Source organism: Desmodus rotundus, chromosome 4 (genome assembly GCF_022682495.2).
Source record: "Desmodus rotundus isolate HL8 chromosome 4, HLdesRot8A.1, whole genome shotgun sequence".
Classification (NCBI taxonomy): Eukaryota; Metazoa; Chordata; class Mammalia; order Chiroptera; family Phyllostomidae; genus Desmodus; species Desmodus rotundus.
The window spans coordinates 132,136,336-132,155,977 of record NC_071390.1 but is presented as its reverse complement, the minus strand read 5'-3'; the positions used below and the strand labels follow the sequence as shown (position 1 = coordinate 132,155,977).

The 19,642-nt window shown below is 42.2% G+C and overlaps 1 protein-coding gene across 2 annotated transcripts in view; it reads right to left on the bottom strand.

The window, feature by feature from the left end:
* Positions 1 to 13,993, bottom strand: part of ANXA3 (annexin A3) — a 52,942-nt gene extending 38,949 nt beyond the window's left edge. The window contains exons 1-2 of one of the 2 annotated variants that reach the window (XM_053922670.1): positions 13,844 to 13,993; positions 11,348 to 11,399 (exon numbers count right to left, since the gene is read on the bottom strand). In XM_053922670.1, coding sequence (XP_053778645.1) covers positions 11,348 to 11,362 — 15 coding nt within the window. In that variant the 5' untranslated portion in view covers positions 11,363 to 11,399; positions 13,844 to 13,993. Of the gene's footprint in view, positions 1 to 11,347; positions 11,400 to 13,404; positions 13,685 to 13,843 lie in introns of those variants that run through there. The other variant, XM_024579228.4, reaches the window with a different exon arrangement.
* Between the last annotated feature and the right edge of the window lie 5,649 nt (positions 13,994 to 19,642).

Genomic DNA, 19,642 nt, shown 5'->3' with positions numbered 1-19,642 from the left:
GGAGGGAATTTTTCAGTGACCACTTTCAGCACCATGGCTATTCCAGGTTTTTCAAAGTTGGTTCCAGAAGTTGAGATGGATGCCTGGTTTCCAGTGATTCTGTTCTCTCTCCAGCAGGGTTTCTCTGACGCAGGCAGCAAACCCAGCTGTGTGAGTTGGGCTTGAAGCATTGCGCGCCCAGAAAGACTTTATCAACACAAGCTTCTTTCTTGGAATAATTTGTATTATTTGTTTGAAGCAGATTATAAATAACTTACAGTCATCTTCTTTTGAGTTATGTAGCACCAGTATCTGAAAATTATATTTTTGTACCATAGTCAAAGTCAGGTGCTTAACTTAAAAGAGTTCCAGGCCCAAGTCTCCTGCTGGCCAAGGGCCACAAAGAGCTGAAGACTAAGGGGGCCACGCCTACAGCTCTGTGCACATCTAACTTCATTCCCTGGGGGAGACACCTCTGTCTAAGGGACCTGCACTCTAACTGTGGATGACACAGGGAACTTGGCTCACTGAACTGCGAAATCTGGCATCACCCACATCTTCTTGAAGGAGATTGGTCACTGGCTTGGCAGGACTTGGGGGGTGCAGTGGTGACACCCATTCTCGTCCCACTTCATTTCTATGGGAGTGGAAATCCACCTGTGAGGGACTGATATCCGGGATATTCACAGTTTGTAACATTCTGGGCAGAACACTTCTTGTATCGATGGCCAAGGTCATTAATGCCCACATTACATGATGGCAAAATGCATTATGTTATGAGTTTTGTATGCTTGTGTTTGGGAAGTGACAGTCCTGATAATAAGTTGCTACAGATTTAAGAATGCTTCCTAAACCTGGATAGTAGAAACTCTTGAACAGTCCATGCAAAGGCTGTTGAAACTACTGGGGTTCTTGGTGGCCCTTGGAGGATCCTGAAGTAAAGAGAGAGACAGAGAGAGAGACGGAGAGAGGGAGAAGGGGAGAGAGGGAAAGAGGAGAAGGAAAGAGGGAGGGGGGGGAGAGAGAGAGAGAGAGAGAGTTGTAACGCCTCGCCAAACCTGACGGGCTGCCTCCTATCACTTCACAGGAATTTTCTTATTGCTCTTTAAATATACCTCTCCCATCTGCCTCAGAGCTTCTTACCTGCTGATCTCTGTGCCTGGATGTTCTTCCCTACAATATTCTACCAGCTCACCCTCTCACTCTGTTAGCTTCTTATATATCTAAGCAGAAAAAACACTCCCCATCACTCTCATTATCCACCTCTGCTTTTCTCTGGAGTACTTAAAACTGACTTTATATATTATACCTTTCTTTGTTTATCATCTGTCTCCCAGAAGAGAATCAGAGGCATGTAAGCCCTGTGCTTTTTTATTTTTTTCCTCTTTCTCTGCTGTATGTGCAAAGCCTAAAACAGCATCTGGCACATAGTAGATGTTTAGTAAATATCTGTTGAGTGAATAAGTGAGTAAAAGTGCTTTCTTGTTCTGAGTCTTGCTTTCTTTGATAATTCTCAAACGCCAGCCAGACTTTTCAAAGCTCCACGCTGCATGTCAAGGACCTGACAAATGCATTCTCCACCTTTCCTCAATCCTGTTCACACAGGGCTGTCACTACTGGAGGTACACATGCCTCCAGGACCTGGGGGAGGTGACACAAATAGTTGAAAATAAAAGGAACAAATATATGGTGCCAGAGGACGGGGCAGGCTTTAGAAAGGTTTGCTCTTTCGACTTACTCTCGTTTAATTCATGGGAGTCCTCTGCATTAGTCTTGTTGTTCAGGACTCTGAAATATTTTTCTAACTGCTTTGCATCCTCCAAAAAATAGACTTTCAGGAGAATCAAATCCCCTTTTCCTTTTCACATTCCTTGCTTTCACTGTAAAACCTTTTCTTTTCCTCTCCACCTCTGATCACCAGGCTTCTTCAAAGGCCTCTCATTAGATCGGCAAATTGGACTTTTTATCATGAATAAATGTAAAAGAGGGACCTTCGCTCCTTGGTGGCTGAGCTTGAGTTGGGGAGTGGCAAAGGCTTTCCAAAGTTCACTCCTTTCGTTCCCAGGAAGCCTCTCTCCTCTCACTCAGGTTATACAGGATCTCTTTCCAGGCTTTGTCCTGAGACAAAGCTCTCATGTTTTGATTTGAAATCCAGGTCTGACCTGTTTTTCATTAACTCCCTGCAGAGAGCCGTTTGTGTAACTGTCTGAGTGCCAGTGTTTGTCGAAAGAAGCTTCAGGGGACACGGTTTAAAACACACCAGACGGGAAGTTGCAATCTTGTTGAAGAACACTTCATCAGAATATACTGCTCTGCTTGGGATGGGAAAAGTCCATTTCAATTAAAACAGAGAGCCCGATTTTCCAGGCCTGGGATGTAGTAGACAGGAAGGAGACCAGAGGAGAAATTCAGTGCACCACGTGGGTACAGCACAGGTGTTCTCCCCACACGTGTTAAGTCTGCACGGGCAGGGAGAGCAAACACACCCGGAAACAAAGGTCTAATGGGATGTCCCCACGGAGGCAAACGATACGACACTGGACAGGACTCTCACAGACTCCTTGCAAAAACAGCATCCGAATGCCCGGGGTTGGTATCATCCACGGGACAGAATTTGAAAGGCAGTGCCTTTCCACGATCTGCTCTCACAGCAGCCCACTCCTCTGGGTACACAGCAGAAATGGGAACGTGTGTCCTCGGCTATCAAACTGCACCAACCTTGTTCCCCGAAGAGAGGAAGGGCCGGGTGGGGAAGGGAAGCTGCGCTCTCTGATTCTCACTGTGGATACATTATCAGGGACTAGCTTTCCCATTAGCAAGGTTCTGCTCCAGATGAACCTTCCCCAGCTCTTCCACCATCAGGAATCCCTTTTATTATTTCTTCTCCACGGACCCCATGTTTTAAATGATTCTGCTGCCACTCTGTAGTTATTACAAAACATGAACTCGTTTTTCCGTTACTTATGATAAAAGATGTAACTTCCAGTCAGAGCTTCTGGTCAGCATAAGATGAACAGCCCCAGTGCTGACGTAATTTTAGTAAAAAAAAATAATAAAGAACTATGATGTTTGGAAACTGCAGACCCTGATGTGCACTATGTATGTGAGGTCTAATGAAGAAAACATCTGCTCTTTGTCCTGGGTTCCCAGCACAGAGGTTCAAAAATTGCTGGAAGTTCCTGAGTGATACAAGTGTCCTTACTATGCTAATGAGTTGACTCATTTGCGGGGGGAGAGGGCCCTAAAAAGACCAGCCTTTGACTTGATTACGGGGTTGGCACTATGAGAAGGGAAGAGGACCAGAGATCTAGTTCAATCACATGGCCAGTGATTTACTGAAGCACCCCTATGCAGGGAAAGCCCAGCGAAGGCTCTGGACACTGAGGCTCGGAGTTGCTTCCTAGCTGGTGAGCACACTGATGTGCGGGGAGGCTGCCCCCCACAGCTTCATGGGAGACGGCAAGGAAGCTCTGCATCCAGGGCCCTTCCAGACCTCACCCCATGTGTAGGCTTTAAAATAAAACTGTCAAAATGTAAGTATAGCATTTTCAGTGAGTTCTGTGAGTTGTTATAAATACCAAACCCAAGAGGGTCATGGAAATCCCCAAGTTCATAGCTAACTGGCGGGAAACGCAGGTGGCTCTAAGACTTGCAGCTGGCGCCTGAAGTGAGGACTGACCCATGAAGCCCGCGGAGTCTGACGGTGACTCCTGGGAGTGTCAGCTGTGTTGTAGCACACCCATGTGGACCAGGAACGTGGCATTCCGCCTGTTTTTACGTACATGTAAATGCCTAAATCCACAGAATATACGCCACCAAGAGTCAGCTCTAACATGGCCACTGGGTGATAATGCTGTGTCAAGGTGGGCTCACCGATGACAACAAACGTAGTACGCTGGTGGGGGATGTTGATCATGGGGAGGCTGTGCGTGTGTGCGGGCAGGAGGTAGTGGGAGATTCGGTACTTTCCCCCCAGTTTTGCGGTGAGCCTAAAATTGCTCTAAAAAATAAAGTCTTAAATGAATGCACAGACATACATATATACTAGAAAATACTGAAAACAGCAGTGCTCAGAAAGATTCTATTTGGAGAAACCATCTGTTGCAGGTAGCTCAGAGAAATCCTTCCAATCAGGAGTGGGATGCTGTTGATTTGTAATAAATTCAGGCCCAGGAAACAGGCAGACTCTCCTTCACTAAAGCAGTTGCAGGGGTACTAATTAGCAAGAACTGTCTTTAGAAATAAATCACTCTATGGAAATGATGATTATAATATGTACTGAGTGCTCACTACATGCCAGGCAGTTCAGACATTTCCACGAACTGATTTAATGCTTACCAACACCAGATGAGGTAGGTACTGTTATTACACCCATTTACAGATGAGGAGACTGAGAGTGAGACACTAAGTATTTTGCTCCACATCATAGTCAAGAGTCTGCCTTTTAACCAACTAGAGAGCTATGAAAAGAACTGGGATTTGGCTTTCCTGTCTTCATTCTGCTCTTGGTAAAGCCCGCTGCACTGCACTCAGTACTTGCTGCTTCACTTGTTTAACTACCCTTTGGATGCACTCTTTCAAAACACAGTTAATAGGCATCTTATTCTGGGAAAGTTATAGTTTTGTAAAACTCCTTTCATCCCTTGGGTCCACAGTGGCTCAATGTTCTCCTTCCTCGAATTGCAAATTGGGAGTCTAAAATGGGGAAGGAAGAAGGTGTAGCAAGTTAGGGTGTTATAAGTTGCATGATGATTACAATGATTATGAGTTAATTTAGAAATGTTTTAGTTCCATAATAAAAATACTGCAAGGGTTCAAACAAAGAGTAACTGCATTCATTACTATTCTACAAAAGTAAGTTAACAATGGACCAAGGAGGAAAGAGCTCAGCATATTTGCATGAGAAAGACAGCACTGTAGAAGGCACACAGAGAAACAAACACTATTACATATTTTACCAAAAGCCATGTTCCAAGACATTTTAATTTGTGTGTTGGGGACCTTGAATCAAAGAGTACAAACCACTAAGACCTTTTCATCAACCAGCCTTACGGAGTAGAACACATGCCTGAACAGAGACTGTCAACACTCCCAAACAAAGGACATGGTAGTGTGACATCGACTACTTATTCATCTGAGACAACCAGAGGTTGCAACACTCCTACACACAATACACAGACCTAGCGAACCAACCATGCTTTCACCTGACGACTGAAATCGCAACTGAAGTCTTCCCTCTTGATCAGATTAACTCCAGTTAAGTCACATACACTGATAACCACACACCATCTACTTTGTAGAAAATCACTGACTTCATCATTATTTGTGTGTGCTTTTGTGTGTAAGAGGGAACAAGAGAACAGACAAATCTTAGTGATAAGAACACTTGCACAAATCTGAGGGGTTTTTATTGTGGTAAAAAGCACAGCATAAAATTGACCACATTAACCCACTGTAAGCGTGCAGTTCAGTGGTTGGTGGTGAGACTGTTCACGGTGTTGTGAGCCAGGTCTCCGGACTCTTCACAGTGCAGAACAGACACCCTGTACCCATGAAGCAACCACTCCCCGTTTCTCCTCCCCAGCCCCTGGCAACCACAATTCTTCTATTTTCTGTCTCTATGAATTTGACTGCTTTAGATAACTCACGTAAACGGAGCCATTTAGTATTCTGTCTCTTTATTACTAGCTTATTTCACTCAGTATAACGTCCTCCAGGTTCATCTGTGTTCATCTGTTCGTCCTCCAGGTTCATCACGTATCATAATTTCCTTCCTATTTGTTTGTGTACGGATGGGGAACGGATTACGTTTTTAACTGAATTTACCGGGGTGACACTGGTTTGATAAAATCATACAGGTTTCAGGTGCACAGTTCTGCGGCACATCATCCGCGTGTTGTGTGTCCACCATCCGGAGTCCAGTCTCCTCTCACCACCACGGAGGCCCCTTCACCTACTTCTGCACCCCACCCCCTTCCCTTTGGCACCCACCATACTGTTGTCTGTGTCCATGAGACTTTCGTTTTTTCTTTGCTTAATCCCTTCACCCTTCTCACCCAGCCCCCAGCCCCCTCCCCTCTCACAGCTGTCGGTCTGTATCTCTTTGTGGTCTTAACTGGCAGTTGTCTTTTTCTTTTCACGTTAAGTTCTACGAGCTTTATTAATTTGCTCTATTAGGGTGTTCATATATGGAACACTCATTTTTTTAATCGGATTTTTTCCATTCTCATTAATCCCCCTTATACCACAATACCCACAATGACCACATTGCTGTCCATGTCCATGAGTCCTTTTTCCTTGATCCCTCCACCCCCTAACTACCCCCACCCACTGCCCCACTCCCACCAGAGCTGTCAGCCTGCTCCCTATCTATGAGTCTGCCTCTACCTTGTTGCTAGTTCAGTTTGTTCATTAGATTCCACATATGAGTGAGATCATATGGTATTTGTCTTTCTCTGACCAGCTTATTTCACTTATGTTCTCCAGGTCCATCCATGCTGTCACAAAGGATAAAATTTTCTTCTTTTTTATGGCTGAGTAGTATTCCACTGTGTAAATGTCCCATAGTTGTTTTCTTCACTCATCTACTGATGGCCACTTGGGCTGCTTCCATATCTTGGTGATTATAAATAATGCTGCAATGAATATAGGGGTATTTATATTCTTTTGAATTAGTGTTTGGGTTTCTTTGGATAAATTCCCAGAAGTGGAATCACTGGGTCATGAGGCAATTCCATTTTTAATTTGCTGAGGTTAGCTCCATACTGCTTTCCACAGTGGCTGCACCAATCTGCATTCCCACCAACAGTGTAGAAGGGTTCCCCTTTCTCCACTTGTTGCTATTTGATTTATTGATGATAACCATTCTGATAGCCATGAGGTGATATCTCATTGTGGTTTTAATTCGCATCTGTCTGATGATTAGTGACTTTGAGCATCTTTTCATATGTCTATTGGCCATCTGTATATCCTTGGAGAAGTGTCTATTCAGATCCTTTGCCCATTTTTAATTGGATTGTATGTTTCTTTGGTGTTCAGCTTTTTAAGTTCTTTATAAATTTTGGATGTTAATCCCTTATCAGATGTATCAGTGAATATATCCCATTCAGTGGGTTGTCTTTTCACTTTGTTGATGGTTTCTTAAGCTGTGCAGAAACTTTCCTGTTTGGTGTAGTCCCATTTATTTTTTCTTTTGCTTCCCTTGCATGAGGTGATGTATCATAAAAAAATATTGCTGCAAGAAATGTCCGAGATTTTACTGCCTATGTTTTCTTCTAGGATTTTTATGGTACTGAGTCTTACATTTAAGTCTTTAATTCATTTTGACTTTATTCTTGTGTATGGTGTAAGAAGGTCGTCTAGTTTCATTTTTTTGCATGTACCTGTCAATATGCCAAGCACCATTTATTGAATAAATTATCTTTTTCCCATTATATGTTCTTACCCCCTTTGTTGAATATTAACTGACCATAAAAGTATGGGTTTATTTCCGGGTTCCCTATTCTGTTCCACTGACCTATTTGTCTGTTTTTATGCCAGTGCCATGGTATTTTGATTACTGTGGCCTTATAGGATAATTTGACATTAGGTACCGTGATATCTCCAACTTTGTCCTTCTTTCTCAGGTTTGCTGTGGCTATGCAGGGTCTTCTGTGGTTCCCAATAAATTTTTGGAATATTTGTTCTTGGCATCTTGATAAGAATTGCATTAAATCTATGGATTGCTTTGGGTAGTATGGACATTTTAATGACGTTAATTCTTCCCCTTGTATCATCTTCAATTTTTTTCTTCAGTGTCTAATAATTTTTTGATTACAGGTCTTTTACATCATTGGTTAAATTTATTCCTAAGTATTTTATTTCTTTGAAGTAAATGTAAATGGAGTTGTTTTCTTAGTTCCCCTAATAGTTCGTTATTGGTGTATAAAGATGCAACTGACATCTGAATACTTATTTTGTATCCTGCTACTTTACTGAATTCATTTATCAGCTGTAGCAGTTTTTTGGTGGAATCTCTAGGGTTCTCCGTATACAGATCATGCCATCTGCAAATAATGACAGTTTTACTTCTTCCTTTCTAATCCGAATACCTTTTGTTTCTTCTTCTTGTCTCATGCTGTGGCTAAGACTTCCAGTACTGTGTTGAGTAAGAGTGGTGAGAGCAGACATCCCTGTCTTGCTCCTGACCTTAAGGGAAACACTTGTGTTTTTTGCGCATTGGGTATCACGCTGGCTGTGTGTTCATCATATATGGTTTTTGTTATGTTGAGATACATTCCCTCCATACCCACATTGCTGAGATTTTGTATCATAAATTGGTGCTGGATTCTGTCAAAAGCTTGTTCTGTACCTATTGATATGATGTGTGCTTTTCATTCATTTTGTTTATGTTGTGTATCGTGTTTATTGATTTGCAAATATTGTACCAACATTGCATCCCTGGAATAAGTCCCACTTGATCATGGTGTATGATCTTTTTAATGTACTGCTGGACTCGGTTTCCTGATATTTTTTTGAGGATTTCAGCATCTATGTTTATCAGGGACACTGGCCTATAATTTTCTTTATTTGTAGTGTCTTTATCTGCCTTTGGAATTAGGATAATGCTGGCCTTGTAAAATGAGCTTGGGAATCTTCCCTCCTCTTGGGTTTTTTGGAATAATTTGAGGATAGGTGTTAGTTCTTCTTTGAACGTTTGGTAAAATTTAATCTGAAGCCATCCAGTCCAGCACTTTTATTTCTTGGGTTTTTTTTGTTTACTGCTTCCATTTTACTATTTGTAATCTGTGTATTCAGATTCTCTGATTCTTCCTGCTTCAGTTTTGGAAGATTGTGTTTCTAGAAATTTACCCATGTCGTCCAGATTGTCCTATTTGTCGGCATATAGTTGTTCATAATATTTTGTTATAATCCTTTGTATTTCTATGGTGTCAGTTATTATTTCTCCTCTTTCATTTCTGATTTATTTGGGTCCTCTCTGTTTTTCTTAAAGAGTCTGGTTAAAGGTTTGTCAATCTTGTTTATCTTTTCAAAGAACCAGCTCTTGGTTTCATTGATCTTTTGTATTGCTTTTTTAGACTCTTTTATTTATTTCTTCTCTGATATTTATTATTCCCATCTTTCTTCTCACTTTGGGGTTTGTTTATTGTTCTTTGTCCAGTTCATTTAAATGTAAAGTTACATTTTTTAAAAAAATTGTATTTATTCATTTTCAGAGGGGAAGGGAGGGAGAAAGAGAGGGAGAGAAACATCAATGTGTGGTTGCCTCTCACGTGCCCCCACTGGGGACCTGGCCCACAACCCAGGCATGTGCCCTGACTGGGAACGGAACCAGAGACCCTTTGATCCGAAGTCTGGCACTCAATCCACTGAACCACACTAGCCAGGGCTAAAGTTACATTCCTTATTTAGAATTCTTTTAAGTATCTTTTAAAATTTATTTTCTTTCTTTTTATCTTTAATTTTTATTTATTTGTTTTTGTTTAAATATCTACATGATAAATACCCTGATGTGAAATTTCTACATTAAAGGGTGTGTACATTTAAACATTGATAGATATTGCCATTCTAACATCCAAAAATGTGTAATGGAGTGAAGAGTATGGGCCTCTGAAAATATCAGAGCGTATTTCCCACAAACCTTAATTGGGGAGAAGCGAGGAGTAGATGGTACTGCATTTAAGGTACTTTGCATAACAATAGCAAGTTAATAGCTGTGCTGCTGCCAACCCCCCACCCCTGCAAAAGGTGTACATGAGTTTAAGGTGTACTTGACTTTAAGATTTAAGAACATAAAGTGACTTGTGACATAGCCAGGGGAGGTGGATGCCCGCCCCGGATGTCTGTGTGTCACAGGGAACTCTTGCCCTGACTAAAGATGGCAGCTGAAAGAAGGTAAAAGGTATGGGGGAACTGGCAAAAATGGCACATTAAAAGAAGGGCTGGATATGAGGTCATGTAGGAAGCTCCTGGTGGAGCATTTAAAATAAAAGCAGGCTGAAAGAAAAGGTAGAAGCAGTCACATGGTTTGAAAGGGTGTAGATAAGGGGTCCAGCCCACCATGAGGTCTGCTGTGTAAGGAGATGCCACTGGGTTTGGAGTAAGAGCTGGAGTAAGAAAGAGGAGACCCGCTGGGGAACCTGCCTGGAGAAGATGGCGGCAGAGCTGACGGAGCTGTGCTGTTCGGGGACCTGCCCAGCCACCCGGATTTGTAAGAGATGCTTGGGGCCGAACTGTGACTGAGAATGCTGATGTGCAGACTTCTCGTTTTCTGAAAGACGGCACCTCTGACTGGCGTATTCGGAAACTGGCCTGGTTTGGCAGAGGGAGGCAGGACTATATGTTTTCAGGTGTTTTAAAGGGAGTAGGACTCAACAGCAGAAATCCACCATTATTCTAAATCTGTGTAACTTTTAACTAAACAACCCCGTTCCTTTTTCACCAAACTCTTGCATTGGGAGTTCTGCTTCTCGGTGGTGGACACAGGCAGGGTTCTGTAACAAGTGTGCCAAGTTTATTCTTCTGAGAACAGAGTATGAGAGTACCTACCTTGCCCAAATCCTCTGCAACATTGGTCTTACTCCATTCTTTTTCATCTTTACCAATTTTTTACATAGAAAATAATTTCTAATTGTGTTATTTATATTTATTTATTATTTTTCTGTGAGGTATATTGTGTTTTCATATGTTTATTAAATATTCATAATTCTTTCCATGTCCAACTCATGTTCTTTGCAAATTTTTCCTTTGAGTTCATTTTTCTTATTGATTTGTTCAAGTTATTTTTAGGTTGAGGAAATAAGTCTTTTGTCTGATGTGCTGCAAATATTTTTCCCCTGTGGGTTGTCTTCCGACTCTAATAGTATTATTTGCTGTCAAAAATAATAAATTTATATACATTTAAGTAAATCAGGATTTTTTTAGGCTTTTGATTTGTGCCTTCTCCACTCCAAGATTATTTTTAAATTTTACCCATATTACATCTCTTTCATTAAATTATTTTTGTCCATCTGAAATTTATTTTAATGTAAGAAGGGTGAATGAATACAGATTTACATTTTTCCCAAATAGCTACAGTTTTCCTAATTTATTGAATAAGCTATTTTTTGTCTGTGCTATTTATCATATAATAAACTCACAAATCATATACTAAATAAATTCTCTATTATTGATCCCTCTGCTTTGGTGTCATCATAAATTATTTTAACTGTGTACCTTTGCAATACATTATTATTTTTGGACATCTGCAAGCTTTTCTGGTATGTTAATTTTTTTATATAAACTTTTTATCACCTTTCAAGAAATATTCCTTTGTATTTTGACCGGACTCAGATAAGTCAAGTGTTAGGAAGGCTTGATCCTCACTTACCCAGAGGGAGGCCATGCTGTCCCACCTCTGCCTGAGCGCAGATCCCACTGACCTATTCAAAGAAAAAAAAAATTACTAAGCGGAATAAGTCTAGGATTCTGAATTCAGTAAACTCACCAACCCTTAATCTTTAATCCAGAAAAGAGAACCAACACTCCAAGAGAAACCCGCTCAGGAAGAGGATGTGTCTCCAACATCAAGTAGCCCATTTGCTAAACAAACATTTACTGAGCACCTATTATATACAGGAGATGACACTAGGCCGGTGAAGGGCTCAAAAAGAGAAAAAAAATCCCTGACTTAAGAGGTTTACACATATGTTTCCAGGAAAGCCAAATTTTGACTCATTTCAAATACAGTAAAATTACTTTGATTGCTGACTTCTTTTAATCAAGAGAGACTACCATTGTAGGGAAAACAAAAACACAGGAAATTGGCCCCCAGCAACATAGATTTTAGCTGGCTTCAATTTGATTTTCTGTGTTTGACCGTGAAATCTGCCTTTACATTTTACAAGGCTCCAGGCCATGTCTGTTATAAACAGTCAAGCCTGCTCTTTGAGAAGGCGGTCCAGTCGCTGGTAGGATGCAGAGGTGAAAAGGGCAGCTCCTGCATAAGCTGACATTATTCCAACAATGCTGGTGTATCTCTAGAGTTGATTTAGAAATGCAAGTTGCTCCCACCCATCCTGGGAACAAAATATTCTAAAAATACAATGATAGCCCCAGAACAAAGTTCAACAGGAAATTACACCAATAGTCCCTGAAAATATTTAGCCCTGATTTTCTCAGGCTCTCTGTAGCCAAGGGCAGGGGGCTCTCTAGTTACAGTAACACCATATATGTCCCTCTTAAAGCTGGACACAATATCTTGGAGCCTTAGTTTTCTTATCTGTACACACGGGAGAGGAACGCTGTTGCTGCCATTGAATAAGATAATATGTATCATCATATCAGCTAGCTTTTTCAGTCCTAACTATATGTCAGGTAATATAAAAAAGCACTAGAAGGTTAATTTTGTAAAGTTAGACTTTTTTGATGTTTGCTCACTGGGGCATATTAGGCAATAAAACAATACTTGTTGAAGGAATCAATGATTTAATATAAAGAAGCCTCACAATAACTATCGTTAATAACATCTCAACTTTGCATATGAAGAAGGTGGGGCACAGGGAGGTACCCTAACAGTCCATTCACACAGCTGGTGAGTAGGGACTGAATACAGGCAGCCATTCTCCGAAGGTATGACCTTAACCCCATGCTTTCGTGTTACCCAACTGGTTGTTCCATACACCCTCAGAGCTGATACTCACTATGTGTTGATCCAGTATAATTTCTAAATTATTAACAATTGTTACTGATTTAAGTTTTAACAAATAAAGAATTACTCCACAGTGGAGGCCAAATAACCTAACCACAGAACTTTAAATATCCTTTTCTGAAAGGAATTAAATAGTGGCTACATCATTTCCTTTCACTCCTGCATCCCTGTTCCTGAACAGATTTCTCTACACAACCACATGGCTCAGCGAACAAGATTCCAGTTTTCTTTACATCTTTAAATTCTCTTTCTTGTCAGTTTGAAGTTTTCTGCCTCCATGAAAGCTGATGGTGACATCTTCGCAAAATAATGTTTTAATGAGTTACATTTTTTTATGATGTGGATTTAAAAAAATTGTAAATGAATTTTTCCAGAGGGCAAAGTCCTGGCCTCTGTGATCACAACCTTTGGAAAAAATTTAGCTTAGTGGTGCAACTTCTTATCAGCAGCCAGAGGGGCTTCCAGCCACACAGAACTTCCGGGCCACAATTTTCTATATATGGTCATTTGCAATGAAGTTACTCAGATGCCTCACCTGCTGACTCCAATGCCAAATTCGAGGGGAATGATTCATGTTTAGTGAATGGAACTCTGTCGCAATCAAAGAAAATGGTTAGCCTTTTCACACACGCACACACAAAAAGCAAATTTCTTGGACTCCCAACGCCCAATACCTAAACACACTTTTCTTCTACCTCCTAAAAAAAAAATAAGTAAAAATAAATTGCCGTGCTCACAAGGATGGGCGGGGTTCCAAGGAATCAGTACGGCGCGTGGAGCCTGCCACTGCCTCCCGAGGCGCCCCGGATCCAGACAGTGTTTTTGACGCCCGGCTCTCCTTCTGCTCCCAATAGTAGTAGGACTGGGAAGGCTGAGATGGCCACCTGGATCCCTGCTCTGCTAGCTGGGTGGTCTTCCCAGAGCGCAGCACTTTGGCTCCCCTGGGGCTGTTCCCTCGGTTCTGAAACCTGGGACGTGAACTCGGCCCCGGGCCCCTGCACCGGCGCGCCCGGCTGGTTCGCGGCGTGTGCGCCGAGTCTCCGCTGCCCGGGCCCGCGCGGCGCCCGCCTGCGGGGGAACTGAGCGGGACGCGCGGAGCGCCTCGTGGCGCGGACCGTCGGGCGGCGGGGCGGCGGGCGGGCGAGGCTCGCGGCTGCACGGGGAGGCCGGACTTACCCAGGAGCTCGGTGGGTGCGCTGGAGAACTGCCTGTGCGTCCGGCGCGCCGGTGCTCCGAAACTGGCTCCCGGCAGGCCGGTGAAGGCTACCGCTACAGCGACCGCACCCTTCCTTCCTCCGGCCCCTCCTCCGGCCGACTCCACCTGACCGCCGCGGGTCCCGGGAAAGCAAGCCGCGCCCCTAGGCCTAGACTCCGGTGCCGCACCCACGCCCTCCGCCCCGCGCCCCGGGGTCGCTGAACTTTCCCGCGGCTTCCCGGCCCCCACTCCCCCCACGCACCGTCCCCACCTTCCCCACCGTCCTCATTTTGAAACCCATTTCCTCGCTTTACACTTATTCACTTACATTAAATTCTTCAGATTTATTGCAACGCTTATTTCGTTCTAGGCACTGTGGATTCGGAGATGAGACAGTCCTCACTCCCGGGAAGCTTGGGGCCTGGTACAGATGGCGGACAGCTAACACTAATAGCCACCTGTACCATTTACTCAGCATCTACTTTGTACCAGGGCCTGTTCAAAATTCTTTAAGTGATCTTACAACAACCGTATAAGGTAGACATTATTATTACCCGTATTTTATAAATAAGGAACCCAAGACACAGAGAGATTGGGTAATTTAAGCAAAGTCACACGGGGAGAGCTACATTTTTAACCTAGTTTTGTAGTCCCTCTGCTGAGCTTGTGGGCTTTCTAGAATGAGGATTAGAACCCAAGACTGGAGGAGACATGGTGGAAGGGCATACTAGGCATTTGGAACAACTAAACAAAAGGAGGCTAAAAATTAAAACTCTGCTTACATTGGGGGAATTATGAGCAGTTTTGTGCTGAAGGATGGAGTAGAAGATCATAAAAGCTACCATTTATTAGGCATCAGGCCTCAATAAGTGCTTGAATCCATCACCTCTTTTACCTTCAAGACAACCTTGGGAGGTGCTATTTTTATTAGAATTTGTAGCAGAGGAAGCGGAGGCTTAAGTGGTTAAGTGATTTACCTGAGGACACAGGAGGAGAAAGTACTGATTGACCGCACACTCCCTGTAACTAAGGCATTTGCTAAGTGCTGTGGAAGATTAAAAGGAAATGATCAGGTGTAGTTGGGATATCAGTGAGCTTACAATCTCATTGAGGTGAAGACAAACTCATATGAAACTAAAGTCAGTAATGCACAATGCTTTATAATTTTTATTATATATAATGCTAAATTCTGGGGAAAGGACTTGTAACATTGTAGCTTTGGAGAAAAGGAACACTAAGAACACTGGGACAGTCAGGGGAGAAGGGACTGAAATGTGAAAGGTTTGAAAATTGTCATTTGAAAAAATTCTTAGTTTCTTTTTAATTTTAAATTAGTGTTTCTCATATTTCTCAAAGGTGGTGTAAGGTTGCCGGACTGCCATTACTGTTATCCTAAGAAAAATTTTAGTGAAAATATTAACTTTAAGAAAAGGATGAGGACTAATGAATTGTCATCTAGGTGTTTGTAAACTTTTCGTGTGGTTTATCTACAGTTACTCAAAGTACCAGAATGCATTTTTTTCCCCTAGCCTTTCAGCAGGACGATACATGATACCCCTTTATCCAGTACTGGAGGTGCGGGGACTGAGGAAATCACTGGCTTGGACTGCTGCGTGTGAGCCGAAGAGGCCAGAGCAGAGGATGGCTCTGCTCTGATCCTAAAGAATTCAGGATGGGTGCTGGGCCTGGGGACCTGTTAGTACAAATTCTATTTGACCCTTTTATTAAACTCACTCTCTTGATAAGCCCTCCCAGTGATTCTGATGGACCCTAGAGCTTAACCCCTGGTTTAAGAAGATACCTTTCCTTAAACAGAAGAGGAGCTGCATTGGAAGAAGCAGAGAGACAATCTTGCTTAAAAAGCTGGAGCCCACCAGCTTCATACCAGATTTACAAATCTAGAGTGATGAGCGTTCTGCTGAGAAATGACGGCGTTCTGCCTTCCATTCTGCGTTGTAATCCCTGACTCCCATTCAGAGATCTCCACAAAGGACTAAGTCCCACCTCATCGTGGACAATCCTGGGATTAGCATGGGGCAGAAGGGGGACATTTATTGAGGAGCTGTTACTTATGCCAGACATTGAGTAGTGAATGCACTTTGCACACACGATCTTATTTCATCTCACTCACCAGCCTAACTTAGGTGTGATTACCTCTATTTTGCAAATACAAAGACAGGCTCAGAGCAATTTGGTAAATTCCACAGGCTGCATGCCACACAACCAGGAAGTAATGGGACTGGATTTATACCCACAAGGAAATGAGTAATCGGTGGTGTTTATACTTGTTCCAGGTCCAGAGTTCACCCTCTTTGGTTTCATGGTGGCGACTTTAAAATAATATGCACTCTGACCATTTTTTTCTAGTTGAAACAACTGCCAGTTACCATTTAAACTAGATTCATGCTATAGTATGATTGTAAAACTAATTTTTTTTCCCTCAAAGGATGAATTTTCTCAGTAGGAAGTGTTAGATAATAATAATGGTAATAAATGTTACGATCCCAGCGACCAGGTTTATAGTCATCTAAAAAAAAAAGAATCCAGCCCTGGCTGGTGTGGCTCAGTGGATTGAGTGTCAGCCTGCAAATCAAAAGGTTGCCGGTTGGATTCCCAGTCAGGGCACATGGCTGGGTTGTGGGCTAGGTCCCCAGTAGGGGGCGTGGGAAAGGCAACCACACATTGATGTTTCTCTCTCTTTCTCACTCCCTTCCCCTCTGTCTAAAAATAAATAGATAAAATCTTTTTTAAAAAACCCAAAAGATTATTTGATAAACATTTTCACCATTCTGCATACATAGAACTACTTTTCAGTTTTAGAAGAAGCTAATTTTCATATATCACTTTTTTCTCTGTTAAATAGAACAATTTGAGAGACAAATATAAGATTTTAGAACAAGTTATTGAGGTGTATTTAAAATATATGGTAAAATGTGAGGGGAAATCTAATAAAAGCAGATTTAATTAAAGCAGGTTGTGTGTATTGGACATGTTTGTTCTTACAGTGGTGTGCTGAGCCAGCTTGACAGAGAGAGCCAAGTGCTAAATTTTCAGGCATTTTGCAAGGTATTAGTTAAGCACAGCCATTGTTAAAGTTGTAATAAAATAAACACAACTGAATAACTTGTGTTAGAAACAAAAGTACTTGAAATTAATCATTCCTAATTACTTTACTATATTTTACTGTTACTGATGCGTGAGGTTATTTTTGCCTATTTTATCTGTGTTGTAGGAATACCATATAAAGTTGTGTTCCTGTGCCTCTCTTCCCAACTCCATGTTCAGTGAAGCTGTGCTGATAGGTTGAATTCGGCAGAGGTGGGGCATATACAACAGGGAAACCAGCCAATGGCTACAGAACAGGTCTCTCTGGGTTCTAAAAGCCAGCTGTGAAACATTTATCAGCACTGCTCTTGATTGCCAGATGTGCCCAGTGTATTACTTGATACTGTCCCTAGAAATTTATTAACTTCTCTGTACACCATTCTACAGGGCTCTTAGTTAGAGTTCTCTCAGGCTCATTTGGGGACAGAATCTCTGTTACACACGATGGTGTGAATTAAAAGGGGGCTACGCAGACCTGACAAGCTCAGGAGGGTACATGGCAGGTCTGACAAGCTCAGTGACCAAAAGTAACCACACAGGACGATTGGAACCCTAACTCGTGAGTGGGCGGGTCATGGTGGGAGGTCACATCCCAGGCCGACAGCTTCTTTAGTAAAAACTTAATCTTTCCCTTAGGGAACCCTGTCTATTGCTCTTGCGCATCTGGGATAATATAACTTTAAAACGTCGGAATACTTTTCACTTCCAGATCCTTTAAAAACAGACCCACCAGCAACAGAGCATGAAGACATAGAAACTCCTTGTGATGTTCTTGCCCATATACCATCTCTATTCACTGTAACTGTTAAATGTTCGCTATCTTGTGCCCACCAATATAAAAAGTGTGTATCTCTCCCTTTTCCTTTTTATTCAATCCTAGACATTTCCCAGTCTTTTCTCCTACCTCCTTATCTACCACCAATAGATTTCATGTAAACTTCCTTACTTTTTGTCCTTTGGTTCTAAACGTATTAGAAGAACTATAAAACTGCCCTTCTCCAGAGCGTTTTCTCAATCTATTGAGACCTTGTTTTGGGGCATGTCCTCAAAATTTTGGCTCAAATAAATTCTCATTAATGCTTTCTACAGGTTTAGACATTTGTCTACATTTACTGGCATCTTAATATTAGGTTAAAACATAAAAAACCACTGATATAGGACTATTTTTAACCTACAAAATCGGCAATCATATGGGGTTGGACCTAATGAGGTATTCTCAATATAGTCTTCCTCTCCTGCTCCCAGTATTTCTTCAAAACCCTCATCCGTGAGGTACTGCAAAATCAATGTGAGAACTCATTTGCTGCCACTTCCTCCCACGTTTCCTAAACATGATAGCCATTCAATTTCAGGTCTTAGGGACCATTTTCATAGCCAGTCCTAACAATTCACAGGTTGGTGTCTGATACAGCTTCTCCATGGGCCCAAGAGAAACGCACTCCAGGGCTCAAAGCCAGCTGTGAGGCAAGGGGCAGCTGTGAGGCAGTGAAGCTTACGTTAAGTCCCTGCAGCATCCAAGGAAATCCTAGGTTTGGTTGTGGCATCCTTTCCAGATTTTATGAAAACATGCTTACTCAAGTCTTGCTGAGGTCGCTAATGGTCCATGAAAAGGTGCCAACAGAGCCCTGCTGGTCACCATCCTTGGCAATACTTTTATTTTTTTATGTAAACCAATCCCACAGTGGGAAAAGGCACACAAACGCACAGGCTTGCAGAATTCCAAGACTGCCCGGGCTCAGTCCCATTCTGACTCTGCCATTTCCCCTTCACAAGTCAGTAAACTATTATTTGGTGCTTTGGTCATCTCCAGGGTGTTATGGACACTTAACAAACCTTTGTGTGTGCGTAAAAGAACATGGGCGTTCTCACACCTGGTCAAGTGTCCTGAGAAAGTCTGATGGTAGCACAGTGTGAATAATCATCTTACTGTATTGCACACGGAGACTTTAATTATTCCTCTTTGTCTTGGAGTTTCAACTGACTGCACGAAAAGAGCTATCATTATTTGGAGATGTGTAATTTATTCTCAAGCTTGCTCTTAGCACAGTTAACATGTGTCTGAGATCCAATCCCTTCAGAGGGGCTTTCTCCAAACACTTTGCTCCAAAATATCAAAAAGATTTTTCCACCTCCATGGCAATGTCTTTTGAGATGAATACTCTAAAAAGAACATAGCAAAAAAAAATGCAACCAGACTGTCATTTATTAATACAAATTTATATAGTGGCATATGCTACTGGAGAAATCAGAAATTCATAACACACAAATTGGCATTGGAAATACAAAAATCATCTGAGAGTCAAGAAATCAGGCTGACAGCGCCCCAAATGTTTTACTCAGTCTGAGCAGGTGTGTTGTAGCCAAGAATAACAAACACTCCTACAGGACACTGAGGCCGTCATAAGACTGTGCAAACACACCCAACGCCGTTTCCGTCCACCAATGAGAATCTGCAGGAGTCCTCAGAAGGCCTGGGGGACCATAAAAGGCAGAAAAAAACATGCAGACTCTTCTTCCTTTCAACCTTCATCACCAGCCAGCACGTGAGAGCAAACAGCAACCCCTGAGGGCTTTTGCTCCTTCGTCCCTAGAGGCATGGTGTAAGAGGTTAGTAAAACACACACAAGGCTTTAGTGGGCGAGTCAGAGTAACTGAAAACAGAGTTTTGACTGAAA